The following is a 19,958-nucleotide window of genomic DNA, read 5'->3' as shown; positions in this document are numbered from 1 at the left end:
GAAGTTACGCACAAAGGTCCAGATCCGAATATATAAAATTCTAAAGCTACCGAAAAGAAGATCTATCTAGAACAACGGAACGTCGAGTATAAGCTATATGTACGCGTAGCGTCGCTTAGCGTATACGTAGCCTTCTAGTCGGCCGAAAGGAAGCTTATTCCCGATTCGGCCTAGTGGATTTCTAAACCGGCGTTCGTCCGTTAGGCGTTAGCCTAGGCATCGGCATAGCCGATGCAGCCTTAGGCACTAGCCTCTAACAATACCCCCCCCCCCCCCCCCCCCCTATCCCTACCCCTAATCGCAAAACCGGTGTAACTATTAAATTCGCCTTAAAATTCCACCCTATTCCTAGAAATCTAGCTCCGTTACCTCCTAACCTACTAATCTTATACTCTATAGCTTAAGAAAAGCCGGAGGTAAAGGGTCTATTCTACTTAGCTATTTAACCTCCGGGAAATTGTTAGGTATATATTTTTTAGGAATCTACATATGCTTAGATTTATACGTTCTTAAGACGCCTTATGTAACCTACTAGTCGATACGTCTAGGCCGATAACGAAGCGGCTAACAGATATAGTAGCCTAACGGCTAGCTATTTAGGGTGCGCATAGAAGTAGTTCGGCTAACCCTATATCGCAAGTAGGGTTGTGCTCTATATGTTACTATATGCGCTATTGCGTTATGTAGGTCCTCTATTCTATAATGCTCCTCTTAAACTTGTAGGTTTTACCCGGTCGGGAAGTCGTAGACTTCTAAGTACTTCGTTACATAGTCGATATAGTTTACTATAAGTTTAAGAGGGGGAAGACTTAAATCTTTTGCGAGATTCTTATCTTTTGTCGAAGGAAGAGGGTCGAGTCTAGTATACCGCGAGCGCGGTGTCGTAGTTTTATATCGTACGATAGATAAACAGGTATCTAGTAGTCGTATCTAGTATCCGGTAAAGGTAAGGGCCCGTAATAAAGAACCGGACTAAGGAGTCTAACGTTACGTAGTTTAAGGTTATATAGGACCGTCTACCGTATTCGCGTCGCCGTAGAGTATCTCGAAACGCTCGAGGGCTACTATATCCTTAAACTCGCGCAAAGGCTCCTAAGTAGGTCGGTCGTAACCTACCTACTTAATAAGAGCCTCTCGGCGATAGCCGCGGCCGACGCGCCTCGTACGATAGCGAAGAAGTGCCTCTATACCGTATTCTTCGTCTCCCGTATCGTTAAGAATCGCGGCGGGCTACGAATCCGTAACAATCTAGGACGGAAGCGCATCGTTATATACTAAGCATAAGAGCGACGTATAAAACCTCGGATAAATACTACAAAGAACATCGAGCTCGACGAAGTAGGGCATACTCTCGAAAGTACGAATAACTATATACTTCGCGTAAATCTAGTCGAGCTTCTTCGTAGGCCGGTCTATCTTAATATTCCGAAGTAAGAGCTAGACCTTGTCCCCGACCTTGTACTTAGTAGCGACGTTCCGGGACCGGTTCGTATAGTACTCCTACTGCTACTAGGCTACGGCTATCGCTAAAGCGGCGAACTCGCGAGCCTATTGTAGCTTAGTAATAATATACGTACCTTCCTCGCGAGGGTTCCGAGGCGACTCGATAGTATCGGAAATAGTCTCGATTATACGCGGGTAGTACCTATACGTAAGGAAGAAGGGAGAGACCTACATCGTAGAGGGTACGCGCAAATCTAAGGTAATCTATACGAGCGAGAGCTACTTGCCCTAATCGCCCTAATTATAGCTAACGAATGCCTGCAAGTAGGTCTCGACTTCCTAGTTCCGTTGTTTAGTAGAACTGTTAGTCTCCGGGTAGTACGCGGTAGATAGTCGCCGAACGATACCTAACCGCTCGTATACTTCTTTCTAAAGGGCGTTAACGAATTAAATACCTCGATCCGACGTAATACCGGTAGTGATACGGCAGCTGCCGAGAGCAGCAGACCATACCTTCGCAGTTTAGCCAGACAGCTTTCACAAATCAACAATGAACTCAGATTACATCAAAATGGTAGCTGAGAGCTTGTTCATCCGCTAAATCGTCGATTTAGCACTACCTCCCGAGCAATTCATTGCAATACCACGGGAATTTCTACTACCGTCGAGGACCTGACTCTCCCCGGCACCACAACCCCACCAGACGATTTGCGACCGCCCTCCTCGCGAACCGTCGAAACCACCCTTTTAGTAACCACCGCGCGATTACCGCTACTCGGATTCGACAGGATCCTCGAGACTCAGGTCTACCACAGCACTGAACCACCGTTCCGCACACTCACTACCCTTTCACTCCCTTCGATCGGCTGCTTCCCACCCGTGGTTGAAGTAAACTGTGACGTCAGCTTCACAGCCTTACTGAGCTCCTTCCACACAGAATTGGAAAGACCAGACGACCGACGGATATTCACCACTTCCCACTTCACACCACTTCTTGCTCCTTCTCACCTTTCCTTTCACCTTTCGCACGACCTTCGCTGCCGCACGAACGACAAGTCAAGCTCTCCGCAATCCGACACTAGCACCCTGCGTCTGCCGCTATACGGATCTCACGCTCGACCCGCGACTTCGATCGACTCGCTTCTCCCGCTGCACGCGTGACTTGACATCTTGGTTACCCACCCCTGCGGTATGGTCGTCTGTGACATTCGCGCCAACAAGGAGACAAAGAAGGCTATCTGCAAGGACGCTCTCTACCTTCACAATTACATCGAGCACCAGAAGCTGCACCCAGCCGAGCAAATCCACCCTTTTGTGTACCCGGCTGAATTCCACAATCGCGTTAAGGCCCTGATCAAGTGGAACGATCTGTCACTCTCACCGGCCCAGAGCAGACGCGGGAGATCTCAGTTAGTCGCTCCCGACACTACACTCGGTTTCCCAGCACCCTGGACCGCTGATCCGCTGCTCCCGACGCGAGCACTAAACCGTCTAACCGAGGCTACGGCACATTGGGTCGGAACTCCGGAGTACACTAACTTCATTCGCAACCTCGAGAAGCCAGCTTCGCTCGTCCAGTCAATCGAGAAGGTGACTCCCCCGCCTCGTCGATCTCAAAGCCTCGATCAAGGCACCGAATCTCGCTAGCAACGCGACCGCGCGGCCGCTCCTAAGCCTCAGAAAGAGCAGCAGCAGGATAAACCACAACCGAAGAATCCTCGCAGGATCCGCCCAGCCTCGCAACGTCTACCGCTCCCGTCAGCTCCGGCACCAGCTCGAACCGTCAAGTCTTCCACTATGGCTTTAAACGCAGCTCAGGTCTATAGGCACTCTCGCCAGCCTAGCGGCGCTCGCCCCAGTGGTAGCAACTAACGCCCCGAACACAACTCTCCGCCAGCCGACAGCGGTCGTAAGAGCGAAGAGCGAGAGGAAGAGGACGGACCAGATATGACACACGAGGAGGCTGCTGCGTACTGGCACCGCAAATTCCTTCGGCAGGAGGAAGCCGCTCAACAAGCCGCGGAAGAAGCTGAGCTCTACTGCGAGAGGCTCCTAGCTGAAGTCCGCAGCGGAAAGTCCAAGGAACAGCGCACCGCTCAATCTTCCTCCGGATCTAACCAGCGAGCTAACGACCCAACCGGATTCGAGATTTTCTCGAGGGAGATGCTCAAGATGCAGCAGATGATCGTCAACGCCCTTACAGGACCAAGCAGTTCGGCGCAGCAGCCGAATCAGACTGAAGGTGTAAATCGACCTGAGCTCCGTCGCCAACAGACCACTGCACAGGGGAACATCCAAGATCCTGTCGTGCAGCCCACCGGCCACAGCTTCCAAGGACCTGGCCCTTCAGCTCAAATAAATGGCGCCCAGACCTCAGCCGGAAATCACGTCCAGCAGCCCAGTGGTCGAAACTTTTACAGACGTGGCCCCTCAGCGCAGATGACCGCCGCGCAGATGGCGTCCATAAACTACGTGAATCAGCCCACTGGTCAAAACTTCAGCCGACCTGACCCTGCTGTGCAATTGAACGGTGCGCAGACTTCCGCCCAGTCCTACGTCAACTAGCCCGCAGGTCAGAATTTTCATCGACCTGGCCTCACCGCCCAAGAGAGAGCCGAACAGGCGTGGCCAGCGCCACCCGTTGCGAATCCCGGATTCGTCGCTGAGCCCCAGTTCTTCGATCAAGGCATAGACGTAGGCCCTGAGGGACCTGGCGCACTTGTCACCCGCAACTACTACTCTAACTCACAGATTGGCAGCTTCCGCCCTGACAGCATTGGTTTCTTCGATCCCCACCTGAGCGAGGAAGTCTACGGGAAAGGTGCATCCGTGCATTACAAGGGAGTCACTTACTTCCGCGACGTTTTCGCCTTCACAGGTCGTCTCAAGATCGTTATTAAGACTCAGCAGTGCACAGCTGATGTGCTACGTCTATGCATCAACCGCTGTTTGATGGGTCGAGCTTAGGATTGGTTCAATTGGAATCTTACTGAGGGCTACCGCGCGCTCCTGCGCGAGGGACCCGGCATCATCAATTGGACTAACAAGCTCGAATCTTCCTTCCGCGTGCCCGTGTCAAGAGCCATGAGTGATCTTGAGCACGAGAAATACACCATTGCTGACGTCAAGAACGGACGCACGCCCAGCGACTACGTTCTTGCGATGTTCCGCAAGGCGTATCAGGCGGGATACAAGCAAGACTCTGAGCAAGACGAGCATTTGATTCTCACCCTCGCCTGGAATCACATCGCTGACGAGCTCCGCATTAACGTCCCCATGCTACGCTTTCAGGTGACCGACCAAATGACTTTCATCAGCGCAATGGAGGCTTCAAACGTCTCATGGGAAGGCATCTTCCGCAAATACGCTCCACAAGGTAATTACCAGCATTACAACCAGAACGGCATGACTTAACAGCGGTTTCAAGACCCAACCTCGATGTCAGGCGGACAGCGAGGAGGCTTTGACCGTGGACGAGGGCGCCGCGGCGGTTTCTTCAACAACTCGAGACCGCAGAATAACACCTTCCAGCAGCAAATGCCTATCAGCTCCAACAACCTATACTACGCAAACGGTCGCGTAGCTTATCCAGCTCAGCTACAGCAATTGACGATTACCCAAGGCCCCGCAAGAGTGCCCGTCAACTTTGGCGCGGAACACGAAGTCACCGCCGAGAGCGAATGGCAACACATGATGGGTTTTACATCTGGTGGAACTGACTTGCAGACACTCGAGCCACAAGACCTTACGGCGTACGATCAATCGGAAGACGTGGGCTATTCCGACTACTTCTACGAAGACATTACCGAGCCCTCTGAAGTCGCGAACTTTTACGTTTCCAACCCTTTACGCAGCTCAGCCTCGCAGCCTTAACCGCAGCGGCAGAGCAGCACTTCCAATTCGAAGCCTGCGAAATTCGAGAAGTGCTTAATGTGCGGCGGACTCTTCCTATCCAAGAACCAGCTCTTCCAGCACCTCGACGATGTCCACCCGAAGGATGCAGTGACTGGTTAGCGTGCGAACCGCACTCTCCCTAACAACAGAGAGAAGGCGGCGGGAAACTCTTAGAGTCGGAGGAGGACTCCTCGGCCTCCACCGACTCAGAACAATCAGCGAGCTTCGGCAACAAGGACAAGAGGTTGAAAGACCTTTAACCCACTGTCACCGATGATGACGAAGACTCCGACTCTGATGAAAGCCGAGCTTCACTTCAGCATTCCGATACTGAACATACTACTCCTTCGAAGCAGACTTTCACCTCAAACGGCGCATCAGAGCATCATCCACCTAAGAACATCGATACAGCATCCCCACCACCGACGACCGCGTCCACGCCGAAACCGCCATTCGTGCCCTCGATTAAGACGCAGGCCCCATACCTCGATTTCGCGAACAGCTTTACGGAAGATCAGCATGAACCTATCCGCGTGCTCGCATCTCAAGTCCGCACCGCACTTTATTCAGCTCCCGCAGGAGAAGGGAGTCAAGAGCAAGGACACAAAGACGCAGGCCTCGATATCGTGCCGTGCAGTGCGAGGATACCGGTTGGTGAAGACGCACCTTTCAACTTCAGACATTACAACATCGTAGAGGCGATGTGCAAGCTTTCACTAGACGGTGAATTGAGGAGAATCTGCCTTGACACTGGGAACATGGTATCAATGGTCAACCGCGCCTGGTTGGTGGACGCTCTAGGAGAGACTGATTTTCAGCGACTTCGCAAGCCTTTGATTTTTACGTCGCTCGGAGGTGACAAGCTCAACGACACCTGGCGACTTCTACCCATGTACTTCCTATCATATCGCAACGGTACACCAGTTCTCTTACTTATCGAATGGCCCGTTCAAGTCGTCGAAGACTGCCCGCACAACATCCTCCTCGGGATGGACGTAATGGCGCCCGCTGGATTCTACATTGACTTGCGAAACCGCGAGGTCCTCTTGAGAGAAAACGCCAACGCCGTTATGCCCATATCAGTAACTCCACGTTCGAAACAGAAGGCGATCCAGATGGTCAGGTCTATAGCTCCGGTAACTCTCCCACCTTTCACCAAGACCTACGTGCGCGTCAGTATGAAACAATTACTTCAGCCTGCTCGCGACTACGAATTCTTTCCAATGACGCCAACGAACGATGCAGCGTATCTACGCCAAGGAGCGAGAGTTTCCGGCCACATCATAGACGCAGACTTCCATTCCGTCGAAGTCTCCAACCCTACAGACAAGCCAATCTACATCCCAGCGAAGATGCGCCTCGGCACCGTGCAGGAACTCGAAATCGATGGAATTATGCCAGTCTGTTTCTCTTCCTAGGTCGACGGATCTAACGCAGCCCACGCAGGCGTGGCCCTATCGAAATCCGAATCTGTCGACGGATCGGAGGCAGGCCGCGCAGACGTAGCCTCATTCAAATCTGAATTTGACGAGGAAGGAAACTTGCTCACACCTGAAGGTGTCAAAGTCTGCACCACCAACCCAGGACTTGACGCCGGGAGGATACTCGCGAGAGTGGTAAGCGAGTTCCCAGCACTTTGGAAGGACAGAGGTACAGACAGCACTATCCTCGTCCCGAAGGAACGGCACATGCCTATCAACCTCCTTCCAGGGTAGGAGAAAGAGAAACAAAGCACCCGCGTCTATCCCCTATCCAAGAGATGCGAGGTCGTCGTGAACAAGACGTTCGACGGTCTCCACGACCAAGACAAGATGGGCTGGGGTGAGGATCCGACTCCCCTCGCTTCACTAGTCTTCGTAGTATGGCGCACAATTTACAACAAAGACGGTACATCTAAGCAGAAACCGCGCGTGGTTGTTAACATCCGAGGATTGAACAAGATCGTACAAAAGGATTCCTACCCTCTCCCGTTACAAGAGAGCCTAATCTCGAAGCTTCGAGGCTGCAAGTACATTAGCGTAATAGACGCAAGGGTAATGTTCTATCAATTCCTCGTAAAGGAAGAAGACCGCTAGAAGCTAACTGTCAACTCGCACCGAGGCCAGGAATACCTCAAAGTGGCTCCGATGGGATTCTGCAACAGCGTACAACACGCGCAACGCCTAATAGATAAGTTCCTTCGAGATCTCCCTTTCGCGCACGCATACATCGACGACATGGTTGTTAGATCCACCACCTTGGCGGAACATGAGTCTCACCTCCGGCAGCTTTTTGAGGTACTTAACTCTAAGCGAGTGAGCCTCGCTCCAGACAAGGCATTTGTCGGATACCCTCGGGTCAGACTGCTGGGTCAGATGGTCGACGGGACCGGTTTTACGACAGATGCCGAGAGAATCGCCGCACTAAAAAACATCTCCAAACCGAACGACGCAGCCTCGCTGGAGAAGTACCTCGGGCTGACAGGATATCTGAGATCCAAGATACCATACTACGGAACTATTACAGCTCCGCTTCACGCCGCGAAAACGGATGCACAAGCGAACGCCCCACCGAAGGGTCAAAAGCGCAAGAACCACATGAAGTCCCAAGCCCTGCAGTGGACGCGCGCTATGGATATCGCATAGGAAGAAATGCAGGCCCTGTGGAACAAGCCGACGTTCCTGCATCACCTCAATCCCGAGTGGACGCTTTACATCGACGTAGACTCCTCAGCCGAGTTCGGCGTCGGAGTTATGTACTACCAAGTCGATGGCAACCCATCACCAGAATGGGAAGACGCTGCAGTACCGGTCGCGCGCAGGGACAAGTCTCTCGCAGACTTTGTTAACTCTACGAGCTAGTTGAAAAGAGCAAAGAACTTTCTACACGACAAGATCAGAATCATCGGGTTCGCTAGTCACGCGCTGACTAGAGCTGAATCAAGATACTGGCCTACCGAACTCGAACTCTTCGGAGTTGTGTAGGCAGTGAGGAGAGCCCGTTAGCTTATAGACTTAGCCTACAAAACCGTGATCTTTACGGATTATTCAGCGGTAACGGCAATCGCGAAGAAATCTCAGATTGCGACAACCGTGAGCACTGATCGCCTGAACCGACGCCTCATTAGCGCAGCAGTTTTCCTGTCCCAATATCCCGAGCTAGAAATCCTTTACCGTCTAGGACGGAATCACGTCGCTCCTAATGCGCTCTCGCGGTTGCAAGGACTTAGGGACGAAAAGGCCAAGCGTGATTTGAATGCGAGCGGTCTAGACAACATTCCCGCATTGTTTCAGCAAGCGTTTGTTTCTGACGACGATATTCGCAATAGCTGGATGGACGACCTTCCTGCCTTCTTCTCTTCCGCTCGAGCCTTAAGCAACTACGTAAACACCGTTCTTAGCCTCTCGCCAGAATTCATCGCTCAAGTCAAAACCGGCTACTCTGAAAGCCGTCCGTGGCGCTGCATGCTTACCGTCCTCGAAACGGTGCTCGCCGAGTCACAGCTTGCGGCTGACAGGACAGCAAACGACCCTCCTCCGACTGTAGAGGGACCTCGAACACGAGACGGACAGGACCCTGTGCTGCTGATTCCTCACACGACCGATCGAATGACCGACACTATAAACACTCGACGATTGTGGAGGCTCGTGGATGACGAGAAAGATCCAGCTATAGACGCAGGCCTTCGCGAGGGCTTGCGTTTCTTCCTCGAAGACAGCCTCATTTATTACGTCGACCCAGTGAACAAGCAGCCGCGACTCTACGTGCCGCCCTCACTACAGCATAAAATCTTCGAATCTGCACATGACCACCGCCATCACGCAGGCATGAATCGCTGTTTAGATCGAATTAACGCGAGTTTTTACATCAAGGATTGCAAGAAGCACCTCCAGCAATACCTCGACCACTGCAAAGTCTGCGACGTCAACCAGACACATCGGCACCTCCCTAATGGGTTCCTCCATCCTATAGACGTAGCCACCCAACCGATGGACGTTCAGTGCGCAGACTGGGTCGTCAAGCTTCCCCCGACCAACGAGGGATTCGACACACTTCTCACTATTACCTGCAAGAAATCAAAGCGAGTGCTTCTAATCGCAGGGAAAGCAACCTGGACCGCACAAGATTAGGCTGTTGCATACCTCACAGCTATCCAGGAACGCAGCTGGTTAGTGATGAGGGCACTCATTTCCGACAGAGACCCTAAGTGGTTGTCAGAATTTTTCACAAAGCTCCTTAAGTGCTTAGGAGCCCGTCACCTGGCGTCCACTGCTTATTACCCGCAGACCGACGGCCAGAGCGAACGCACAAATCAGACAGTCGAAATCGCGATCCGATATTTCGTCACTGCCAACCCGAAATTACTATGGACAGATGTGCTGCCGTCACTTACCTCGTACATCGGTAGCTCCAGGAACGCCAGCACGGGCGTCTCCCTAGATCAGATGCTCTTCGGGTTTAACTTGAACACTGACGCCCTTATCGGACTTCGCGAGATGCCTGCCGCTGATTATGCCAGCATGCGATAGCACTATCGAGACGCTGCGGATAAGGCACTGGCGTTCGCTGCAGTGGACATGAAGCACCGCTACGACAAGAAGCACAGGCGTTTGACATTCGATGTCGGAGACTGCGCGTACCTCCGTCTTCATCACGGATATCGGATTCACGGTGAAGACTCGAGAAAGTTCAGCAATTAGCGCGCTGGCCCTTTTAGAATTATTAAGAAGGTCGGCAAGCTCGCATACCAGCTTCACCTCCCACCAGATGCCGGATTGAGATTTCACCCAGTCGTCTCAATCGCACAGCTTGAACCTGCTGCGAAAGGAGCTGACCTATACAACCGACCGGCCACTGAACAACCTGACTTCATCGACGTAGCCAATGCTCCACGCCCCACCGAGTACGCAGAAGCGATTCTTTCAAAACGCTACTCCAACAGGAAACTGCAGTACTTAATCAAGTGGAAGAATCTGGGGCCCTTGTACAACGACTGGATTAATGCGGACAAACTTGAGCACTGCAAAGACATGATCGCGCAATTCGAGACAGCCAGGACAGTCTTTGACAGGCACGACCAGCTCCACCCTACCGTTCACATCTACGAACCCCAGTCCCACGCTCCAATGGCCCGCAACACCGCACAAGCAGAAGCGAGGACCGATTAACCTGAAGACGAAACTTTTAAACCCACGTCTGAAGAAGATCGCGAGTCCTCAGACGAGGAGGCTTAACCACCGCCGCGAAAGAGGTATCCGCGAGCGCCGCCGCTCAATTCGTACCGAGAGTCACCGACCCCTACGTCTATGGCGGCTGACGAACACGAATGGTGGGCAGAAACAGCTCAAGGCAGTCGTTTCACCTCCCAAGCCCCACCTAAGGGTTTTGAGGGGCCTACGTCTATGCCTCCAGCTAACGGCGAGTAGTGGGCAGAAACCATCCAGAATCATCGTTTCGCATCCCAGGCCACACCCAGCGGAAACGAGGGGCCTACGTCTATGGCTCCGACCAGCTCCGACTAGTGGGCAGAGCCACCAAATGAGAATCGTCAGCCATCCCAGACCTCACCCTGGACTTCAATCGAAAACGCCAACCCTACGTCTATGGCCAGTGCCGACGACGAATGGTGGTCAGACCCACACAGCACGGATCGTCAGGTTTCCCAGCGTTACAGCGCTTCAGCAGGTCGAAGGCCCACCCCAGGTCTATCCTTCCGCACATAGGAGACTATTCCGCAGAACTTGCGCACCGCATGGGTCCAACTCCCCGACGCTACCTCACGTCCATCGCAGGGTCCCGTTGCGCAAGATCCTCATCTCACACAACCTCCTCAGCTTCGCAGAAGCGCGCGGCTTGCCCGAGAAAACACTCAAGCACTACCAGACCGCGATATCCGCCCTTCCACCTTCTTCGCGTCAGCTATTTCCTCACCTATTCTCATTTTGCAAGATTCCGCCACCAGCGAAACGAGACTTGTCAGCGAGCGACAGCGCGAGATAGACCCAGCCATTGCGCAGGGCCGATCTCATCGCTCTTAATTCCTTCAGAGCGATTATCAGAGTTTAGCTATTACAGCAAAATTTCAAAGCTTCAAATTCAGAGCTCCTGAAAGCACATGCAAATGCGCAATTCACGCGCTCAACGCACATGCTTCACGCACATGCTCACCGCACAAGCCACGCGGCTGCCTTGATATCGAAGTTTCTTTTCTCTTCCAACTTCTTTATCAAACATCAACACACACCGCCGCGATCCAGCATTCGCACTACAACATCACCACAGAACATCGATCACTTCCGCCTTCCGCGCAGCTCGACCTAGGTCTATCGCTGCCATGGCTTCGGAACCAAGCGAGTCCGGATCCGTCTCCACGCGCACACGCGCGAAGAACAATCAGCGCGCAGGCGTCTCCCCCAAACCAAAGAAAGCAAAAGCCAAGAAAGCGAGAGACGAGCCCAAAGTCAAGCGTCACGAAGCGGTCGCATCTGGAAGCAAGGCAGGAGCCCAACTCAAGAAGTCAAAGGACGCCATCGAGTTTCCCAAAGACCCACTCCCACCTCTCAAGTCCGGCCAGCTGATCCGCATCGGCCACCCCGACGAGCTGAACGCTCAGCTTTTCACCGATGACTACGATGACATCGATGAGCGCTCCTACAAGAAGGGCGCAATCCCAGATCTGCGTCAAGCTCCGAGCCGCCAGCTCAACAACATCATCGCACGAGAATATGAGATGCGTACGTCTATCGCCCTCAACCACGATTACGCTCCGCAACCAGCTATTCCTCGCGCTCCGCGCGCTACCGATTACGAGACCATCATCGGCACCCCAAACAAACGCTGGAAATTCGGCAAGATTGGAGCCGACTTGATCCTTCCCGTGCAAGTCAACCTCTACACAGACTGGTTGAAAGCTCGCTCCGACAACCCCGAGCTCGTCAAGGACTATTTCGAGCTCCAGGACATCGACGGAAAGTCGATCCCGTGGGCCAAGCAGCCTCCCGAGAAGCTCGCCGGCAAGGCACTCGAGGCCTAGAAAGAAAAGCTTGAGCTCCAGAAAGCTGCGAACCCAGCAGCGAACGCGAAGCCATGGCCGGCAGACCCCAAGGGAAAGGAGAAGCCGTTGAGCACCGACCTCGATACCGACTCCGCGAGATGGAAGTTCGTAATGCAGCAGCGTAGTGACCTTCACGCGCGAGACCTCCTCAATGTGATTGCAACCAAGGCAGACCGCAAGAAGCTCCTGAAAGACTATCCCCACCTTTTTGACTTCGGCGAAGAATACACGGACCGGAAGAGACCGTACGGCGGATTGCGTGGCCGCCCATTAGTCAAGCAGCCCACCTCTTACTTCGTTCCGACAGGCGAGATTTACCCAACGCCAGACTTGCTCAGAAAAGCAGACCCTACGTCTATGCCACCGCAAGCCTTTTCGAAAATCCGCAAGACTAAAGATGGACAAGCGGAACTACTCGTTCCGGAGTTTCGAACCGCTACCTTCGCATCCTCAAAGTCCGCACTGCTGGAAGTCGCCCAGTCCAAGGCTACGTCTATGCCTTCTACCTACCACCGCTCCCAAGGAGGAGGACAGATCTGCCAGAACATTTACTTCTTGCACAAGAATAAGTCCAACAGAGGCGACGACGTAGTGCTCGCGAGCTGCCTCGTTGGATACTACTTGTCTGAAGGCTCCCTGGTTTTTAACTACCTCCCGCACGGCTGGTTCGAGAACGTCTTCGACGAGCTCCTCGACCTCGCAAAAGGTAACCTAGAGGTCCAAGATCAGATGGTCGAGCTGCGCAAGGTGGCGTCCGAAGGGCTCTTTGCTCTGATGCCTGTTGTCCCGCCTCAAACCCGTCGCCTCGCAGCGAACACTGCTATCCAGTTGGTTATAGCAGCTAGCACAACCGACCTATAGCAGGATGCAAACGGAGACATCAAAGACGAGATGCAGCACTTGTACGGATCTGCAGTGATGCAACTTGGGCAGTTTCCAACCGAATTCAAGCTGCCTTTGGTAGACCTGCTCCTCACCCTCGCACCCGATGGGCCTAGACTGAAGCAATAGGATATCCCAGCAGACTTTTACACTGCAAAACTCGCAAGCATGAAGGTGCCCCAAGCAGCGCCACCACCCTCTCAGCCGACTCAGGCCATTGACGAAGGCGAAAACAACCAGCCTACGTCTATTGAGAAGGCACCCAACAAGCGCAAATCGAGGAAAATGGCAGCAGCTAAAGCAGCAACTACGCAGGATGTCGAAGAGGACAATGACGAACCAGCTCAGAAACGTCAGAAACCGAACCAACCGCCTGTTGAAAAGGAGCGCGATGAGGAGCCTACGTCTATCGACGAGCCAGCTAAGAAGCCTGCCGCACCCGCGAGGAGACGACCAGCATCGAGACGAAGCAGGCCAGCCACTATGATGCAGATGATCATGGAACAGACTGACGAGGACACCCCTGCGTCTATGCCGGTTCCCCGAATGAACACACCACAAGGGCAAGCCGCGAAGCTACGCATGTCGAAGCTGCAAATGAGCACTCATTACGGAGAGGAGGACGACGACCTCATCCTCACTCCGAAGTCCCAGCGCTGGTCAGCCAAACTGAAGTTGGGAACCAATATGCCGAAGAGTACAATCCACCAGGCCAGAGCCCGAGTTGTTAAGGAGTACCTCGAGTGCCTAGTCCGTTGGCTCTGCTTGACGAAGGAGGAGCGCGATATGAAATTCGCAGTGGCAGCCAACGAGTTTACCAAGTTCCACCATTCGCAGGAACAGATCGACAACATGGACAGACTGTTCCTCATCCCCACGGACCCGATTGCACCGGCGAATCAGGGCATGCGCGCACCAGATGCTCCTTCAGGACCATTCCCAGAGTGGGACAAATTCGAACCGGTATACGACGCAGTGATTAAGCGCAGCCTCAAGCTTGAGGCCGCTGACTTTCAGACTATAGACCCCTAGGTCTATCGCTTGCTCTGCGCCCAAGTCGACCCAAAGATGAAGATCGGGGTGATCTGGCGCTGGACTCAAGCCCTAGCCGATAAGGTAGCCCTGACCATCCGCACTCCCTCGAACGACCCATACCTTACGTTCTGGATGGAGGAGTGGGTTTTCCGCAAGAAGCCAAACTGGTCCTGGGAAATCAAGGACCCGGAGCCCCCTACGTCTATCGATGACATTCTTGGTCTATTCCATGACACTTGGTCTGATAACCGAAAGGACGCTCTCCGCCTGATGCTAGAGATTCGAGAGGACCCTTTCACGACTGAGGAACGCATCCACGACGCGATCCGCCTGCTGCGCAAGTGTGGCATCGCCGCCACGAAGGAACAAGTCACCAACCCGGTTGAGGGCTGGGCTCAGCTGAAGACTTCGACTGGGTCATTTAAAGGACGCGAGCCCGATCCTTGGGATCCAACCGACCCATCCACCCAGCGACTTGGAGGGGCTAGGTCTATGCACTCGCATTCCAAGTCCTCCAACGTTGGTTCCGTTCGCACGAACGGCCAGATCCCTCGCAGCGAAGTGCCACTTCACTTAGACCTCGAGATGTGGACTAAGCAGCTCTCTGAGAGGTACCTGGACACTACAGACCTTAAGGAGCTCAGAACGAGGATGAGGCACATTCTGTCGATTGTGCTCGACAATCGGAAATGCCGCTACGTGCAAGCGCTCAAGATATGCGCGAACGCGATACCACTGGCGGAGAAGACCACCGGAGTGTGTTACTCAGCTGAGACGATCTGGAACTGGCACAAGAACATCGGACCTAACTTCAAGCCGCTGGAGGAACCATTTCACCAGTTGTTCCCTTGCGGGACTGACAAAGAGGCCTAGGTCTATGCCTCGATGGATGAAATGACAGAGGATCGTGGAACGATGACCGGACGAGCGAGGGAGTCTCGTGTGGAGATAGAGCGGAGTCTTTGCGGCTGAGATGTGAGGTAAAAGTGTTTTGCGACGGAGTCTTTTTGCGTTTGCCTTCGAGCGGATATGTGGATTGCGCTGGCTGGGAATGCGCTGGATGGATTGCGTTACTTGATTTGTTCAAGGTTCACGAGGTCGCGAACTGTTCTCTTTTGGGGGGGGATTTTGATACGGCAGCTGCCGAGAGCAGCAGACCATACCTTCGCAGTTTAGCCAGACAGCTTTCACAAATCAACAATGAACTCAGATCACATCAGGTAGGCAGCTAGTATATGCTAACGTAGCGTTCGATAAGGAGCTCTACAACGCCCTTAGCGTCAAATTAGCCGGGAGGGACTCGTAAGAGCATAGTGCCTTTCCCGAGGCGATCCGTAATAATAAGGAGGGTAGTAGCGCCGTCCTCCTCGTTAGGCGCTAGGTCTATAACAAAGTCTATCGATATCTCTATCTAAATACGCTCCGGGATCGGTAAGGGACGTAATAGCCCGCGTCGCTTCTCTCTCTAGATAGTAGTCTATCCGTACGTAGTACAGTTTTATACGAACTTACGTACTTCGGCGTTTATTCCCGGCTAGAAGAACTGTCGAGATAGAAAGTCGATAGTAGCATCGCGTCTAGCATGTCTACCGAGGACCGAGTCGTGCGTCGTTTAGATAACCCTTATCGTTAGCGGTTTAAAGAGAGGTAGCTAGATCCGTTCTCGAAAGCGAAGTAGGCCGTCCCGTATATCGTATTCCCCGATAGAGAGCTTAAGGTTAAGATCTATAGGGAACGCCCGTTAACCTTATTTAATAGCCTCGAGTGCGCGTAAGTAACTATTTCCGTACAGTAGCGAAAAAGCGTCTATCTAAAGCTACGATAACTCGGTATCGTCTAGGAAAGGAGAAGTAGGCGTAGATAGCTCGGTAGGGAAGGTCTTTAGGCTAGAGTCGAGTAAGATTCCCTCTCGACTACGTAGCCTATTATCGGATTCGTCTCGCGGCATATCCTACTCCCGTCGAGATAACGTATCCGGGACGGTAGCTTATTTTCTAGGGCGATAAACTAATAACATACGGAAGGGCGCGAGGAACTCGCTCTATCGGATTTAGCGTTCGTTAAGAGACTTCTTAATAAAGAAAGGCTCGAGGTTCTTATAATCTGTAAGGACCTCGAATTCGTACTTTAGTCCGCGTAGTTCCGAATTCTATTCCTTTAAATACTTAACAATAGCTAAGAGTTCTTTGTCGTAGATATCGTAGTTAATCTCGGCAATAGCGTATCGCTACGAGAAGAACGCTACCGGTCGCTAAGTCTATAGTGCCGTATCGAATTAATATAGTACACTACCCGTCGCCTAGCCCGAAGAGTCGGGCTCGACTCGCGTCTTCTTGTCCGGGTCGTAGCTCGCTAGGACAGGTCCGTAGATAAAAGCGTCCTTAATATCCTCGAAGGCCTTATCCTATTCGTCTCCCTAACGAAAGCCTATCGTCTTCTTCGTAAGATCGGTAAGAGGGCGAACGAGATCGCTATACTTACGGATAAACATCCTATAGTAATTAGCGAACCCGAGGAACGAGCAGACTCCGCGAACAGTTAGGGGTCTATCCTAGTCCCGGATAGCCTATACCTTCGTAGGGTCTATTCGTACGCCGATACCTACTTCGACGATATATCCTAGGTACTTCGTAGTACGAGTCTCGAACTTATACTTCGATATATCTAGGACAAGCTCGCTATCCTCGATGCGTTATAAAACCTACGTTACCTTCTCCCGGTAGTCGGCAAGGGTACCGGAAGAGAAGATAAGGATGTCGTCGATATAGGCTATATAAAAGTTGTCGAGTAAGTCGCGTAGGATCTAGTTTAGATACTATTAGAAGGTAGCCGGCGCGCTAGTAAGACTAAAGGGGCAAACGTTCTACTCGAATAAGCTATAGCGGGTACGGAAAGTAGTCTTCTATTCCTCGCCTTTAGTAATACGGATCTAATAAAATGCGGTAGAAACGTCGAGCTTCGTAAGCTACTTAGCTTTACTAAGAGACGTAAGCGTCTCTCGGATAAGCGGGAGGGGAAAACGGTCCTTTAGAGTAATAGCGTTTAGGCTATAGTAGTCGATATAGAAACGAAGGCCGCCGCCGGGTTTCTTAGCGAAAAGAACCGGCATAGCGGTAGGGGACTTACTATACCGAATATAGCCCTTCTCGAGGAGCGAGTATAGTTCCTTCCGGAGGACTAAGAGCTCGTCCCGGGTTATATTATAGAGAGGGCCCTAGGGAAGTTCGCTAGGTTTCCCGTTACTATCGGTAGTAAGTAGGATCTCGTAGTTAAATCCGGGTCGATACGGCGGTAACTACTCTCCTTCCCGGATAAAGGCACGTATCTAGGGGCGGTAGTGTTCGGGAAGCTTCTCGATAATGTCCTTATAAGTAAGGGCTTTCTTCGTACGTAACGCCTTCTCGATATCTTCGAGAGAGGCAGCAAAGATAGTAATATCTCGTTTCCGAGATAACCGAGCGAGGTATCTAAAGGTAGCTCTACTAACGGCCTTAGCCTTCGTAGAACCTATTAGCCGTATCTCGTAAGGTATCGAAAAACCGTCGAGAAGGAACTCGAGACGGTTCGTTAACTCGATAACTTGTACACTCTTATAAAAGAGATAGGGCCTTCCGAGAATAAGATCCTCTTATAAGTCGGGTATAGTGTAAGCAAACGCCGTAGACTTATACCCGCCGATATTAAGAGAGAACCTAGTAACAAAAGAGATTCCCTTCTTCTGCGAAGGGGATCCTTACGCGCCGATAACCTTTCGTCTCGGAATAGGAATCTATAGGAGCCGGAGTCTCTTAGCTAACTGTTCGTTTATTAGACAATACGATTAGCTACCGTTGTCGATAAGAGAGAATCGAAGTGCGTCGTTGTTAATAATAGCGGAAGTATAGAAAAGAGATCGTTTTATTTTTGTATCTTAAAAGATATTCTACTCTACTTCTACTTATATCTAACTCTACCTCTATAGACGACTTGTCGTAGAGGCTACTTATTTTCCGATACCGAGTTATTATCTTCTTCTAGAAAGACTTCCTATATCTCGCACTCGGCCTTACTAACTGTATCTTATATAGCGTTCGGGTTTCGGGCGGTAAGATAGGTATAGTCGGCGATAAGGTACCCTTTTATCCCGCAACGGAGATAAAGGCCTTATTCCCTTCGAGCTTATATTGTCTCTCTCGTAACCTACTTTGCTCTCTTCTTATTACTTAACTCGACTTAGTTAGATCGAGTCGGTTCCTAATCTATTTCGTCTTTCGATTCTCGCGGTAGGGTCGCCCGTAACCCTGTCGATAGTAAGGTCGCCTATAACCCTATCGATAGTAGGGTCGCCCGGGGAGCGGAGGGTCTAGATATGTTCGACCGAAAACGAAGGTTTACGAGTAATCCGCCGATAGTAAGAAGGTTTCTTGTAAAGGTTAAGTACTTATCCGGCGGGTTTAAGGCAAACGGGAGCAATGCCTTACGTATCTCTTTGTTAAGAGAGTTCTCGAGAAGGGTAATCCGAATACCTTCGAGCTTCGGGTCCGATTCCGTATCCGGCGAGAGGATCTCGGCTATTCCCGTATTAGTAAGAACTACCTCGAATCGAGGTAGGTAGGTCGCGATAGGTTCGTTATCGCCCTATTATATCCTCGAGAGGGTTTGTAGCGCTCGTCGTTACTAGTTTATATCGCCGTAGATACCGTTTAGGTACTCGAAGAAATCGTTCGCGTTACCTTACCTAAGTCGGAGAGCGTTCTCGATAGTTGTTCTTACTATTCTCGCCGCACTCTCTTCGAGCCTACTTATTAAGTAGAGGAATTAGTCGAAGTCCCTACTAATAGCTACTTTGTCGACAGCGAGCTTTAATAAGGTAGCGAGGTGCTAGTCTTCCTATTCTAATCTTTTGCCGCTAAAGGTCCGTAGCGTTAGGAGACGCTCTTTCGGGCGTCTTGGTATATAGTCGTCGTTCGTGTTTATTATGTTCGTCGTATTTATGTCCGTCGTTATTATTTCGATTATTTCCGGGGCGAGTCTAGAGCTACTCGCTTCTAGCGTCCGTTGTACTAGTCGTTTTCCGGCTCGTTTAAGACGTATCTCGAGTTCGCGTCGTACTACCTCGAGTTCGCGTCGTACTATCTCGAGTTCGCGTTATACGAGCTCGTTAGCTCGATGTCGTTCGTTATATATAGCTTCGGTCTCTACGATAGCGGCGCGATATTCGTTTCGAATCTGCTCTATCTCTATAGCGAGCTACGCCTAAAGTTCAGGCGGTATTTCCGTCGAGGGATCTATTCGATAGCGAGCTTTAGAAAATGTAAGGGTCTAAACCGAAGTTGCGTACAAAGGTCCAGATCCGAATGTATAAAATTCTAAAGCTACCGAAAAGAAGATCTATCTAGAACAACGGAACGTCGAGTATAAGCTATATATACGCGTAGCGTCGCTTAGCGCATACGTAGCCTTCTAGTCGGCCGAAAGGAAGCTTGTTCCCGATTCGGCCTAGTAGATTTCTAAACCGGCGTTCGTCCGTTAGGCGTTAGCCTAGGCATCGGCACAGCCGATGCAGCCTTAGGCACTAGCCTCTAACACCTAATTAGTATACTTTAAAAGATAAAGCGAGTCTTCGCGAAGGACAAATACCTCTTAGGACAACTAATTAGTAACATATAAGATAGCAACCGTAAATAGATAA

General features: G+C 51.6%; 3 protein-coding genes across 3 annotated transcripts; all 3 read left to right on the top strand.

Annotated features, from left to right (window-relative positions):
• Window positions 1–3,390: 3,390 nt before the first annotated feature.
• On the top strand, window positions 3,391–6,957 carry MYCGRDRAFT_111307 (uncharacterized protein; the record flags this gene model as incomplete). The annotated part of the gene is made up of 6 exons (XM_003848516.1): window positions 3,391–3,973; window positions 4,052–4,365; window positions 4,438–4,819; window positions 5,027–5,214; window positions 5,694–6,737; window positions 6,895–6,957. The coding sequence occupies 6 exons, from the start codon at window positions 3,391–3,393 to the stop codon at window positions 6,955–6,957; spliced, it is 2,574 nt and encodes an 857-aa protein (XP_003848564.1).
• Window positions 6,958–11,650: 4,693 nt separating this feature from the next.
• Window positions 11,651–12,349, top strand: MYCGRDRAFT_96736 (uncharacterized protein; the record flags this gene model as incomplete). The annotated part of the gene is made up of 1 exon (XM_003848517.1): window positions 11,651–12,349. The coding sequence occupies one exon, from the start codon at window positions 11,651–11,653 to the stop codon at window positions 12,347–12,349; it is 699 nt and encodes a 232-aa protein (XP_003848565.1).
• On the top strand, window positions 12,346–15,160 carry MYCGRDRAFT_111306 (uncharacterized protein; the record flags this gene model as incomplete). Its single annotated transcript, XM_003848518.1, has 3 exons — window positions 12,346–13,076; window positions 13,392–14,215; window positions 14,285–15,160. The coding sequence occupies 3 exons, from the start codon at window positions 12,482–12,484 to the stop codon at window positions 15,158–15,160; spliced, it is 2,295 nt and encodes a 764-aa protein (XP_003848566.1).
• Between the last annotated feature and the right edge of the window lie 4,798 nt (window positions 15,161–19,958).

Source organism: Zymoseptoria tritici, chromosome 11 (genome assembly GCF_000219625.1).
Source record: "Zymoseptoria tritici IPO323 chromosome 11, whole genome shotgun sequence".
In the NCBI taxonomy this organism is placed as follows: domain Eukaryota; kingdom Fungi; phylum Ascomycota; class Dothideomycetes; order Mycosphaerellales; family Mycosphaerellaceae; genus Zymoseptoria; species Zymoseptoria tritici.
The sequence above is the reverse complement of the archived record's forward strand: the minus strand, read 5'-3'. Positions and strand labels throughout refer to the sequence as shown.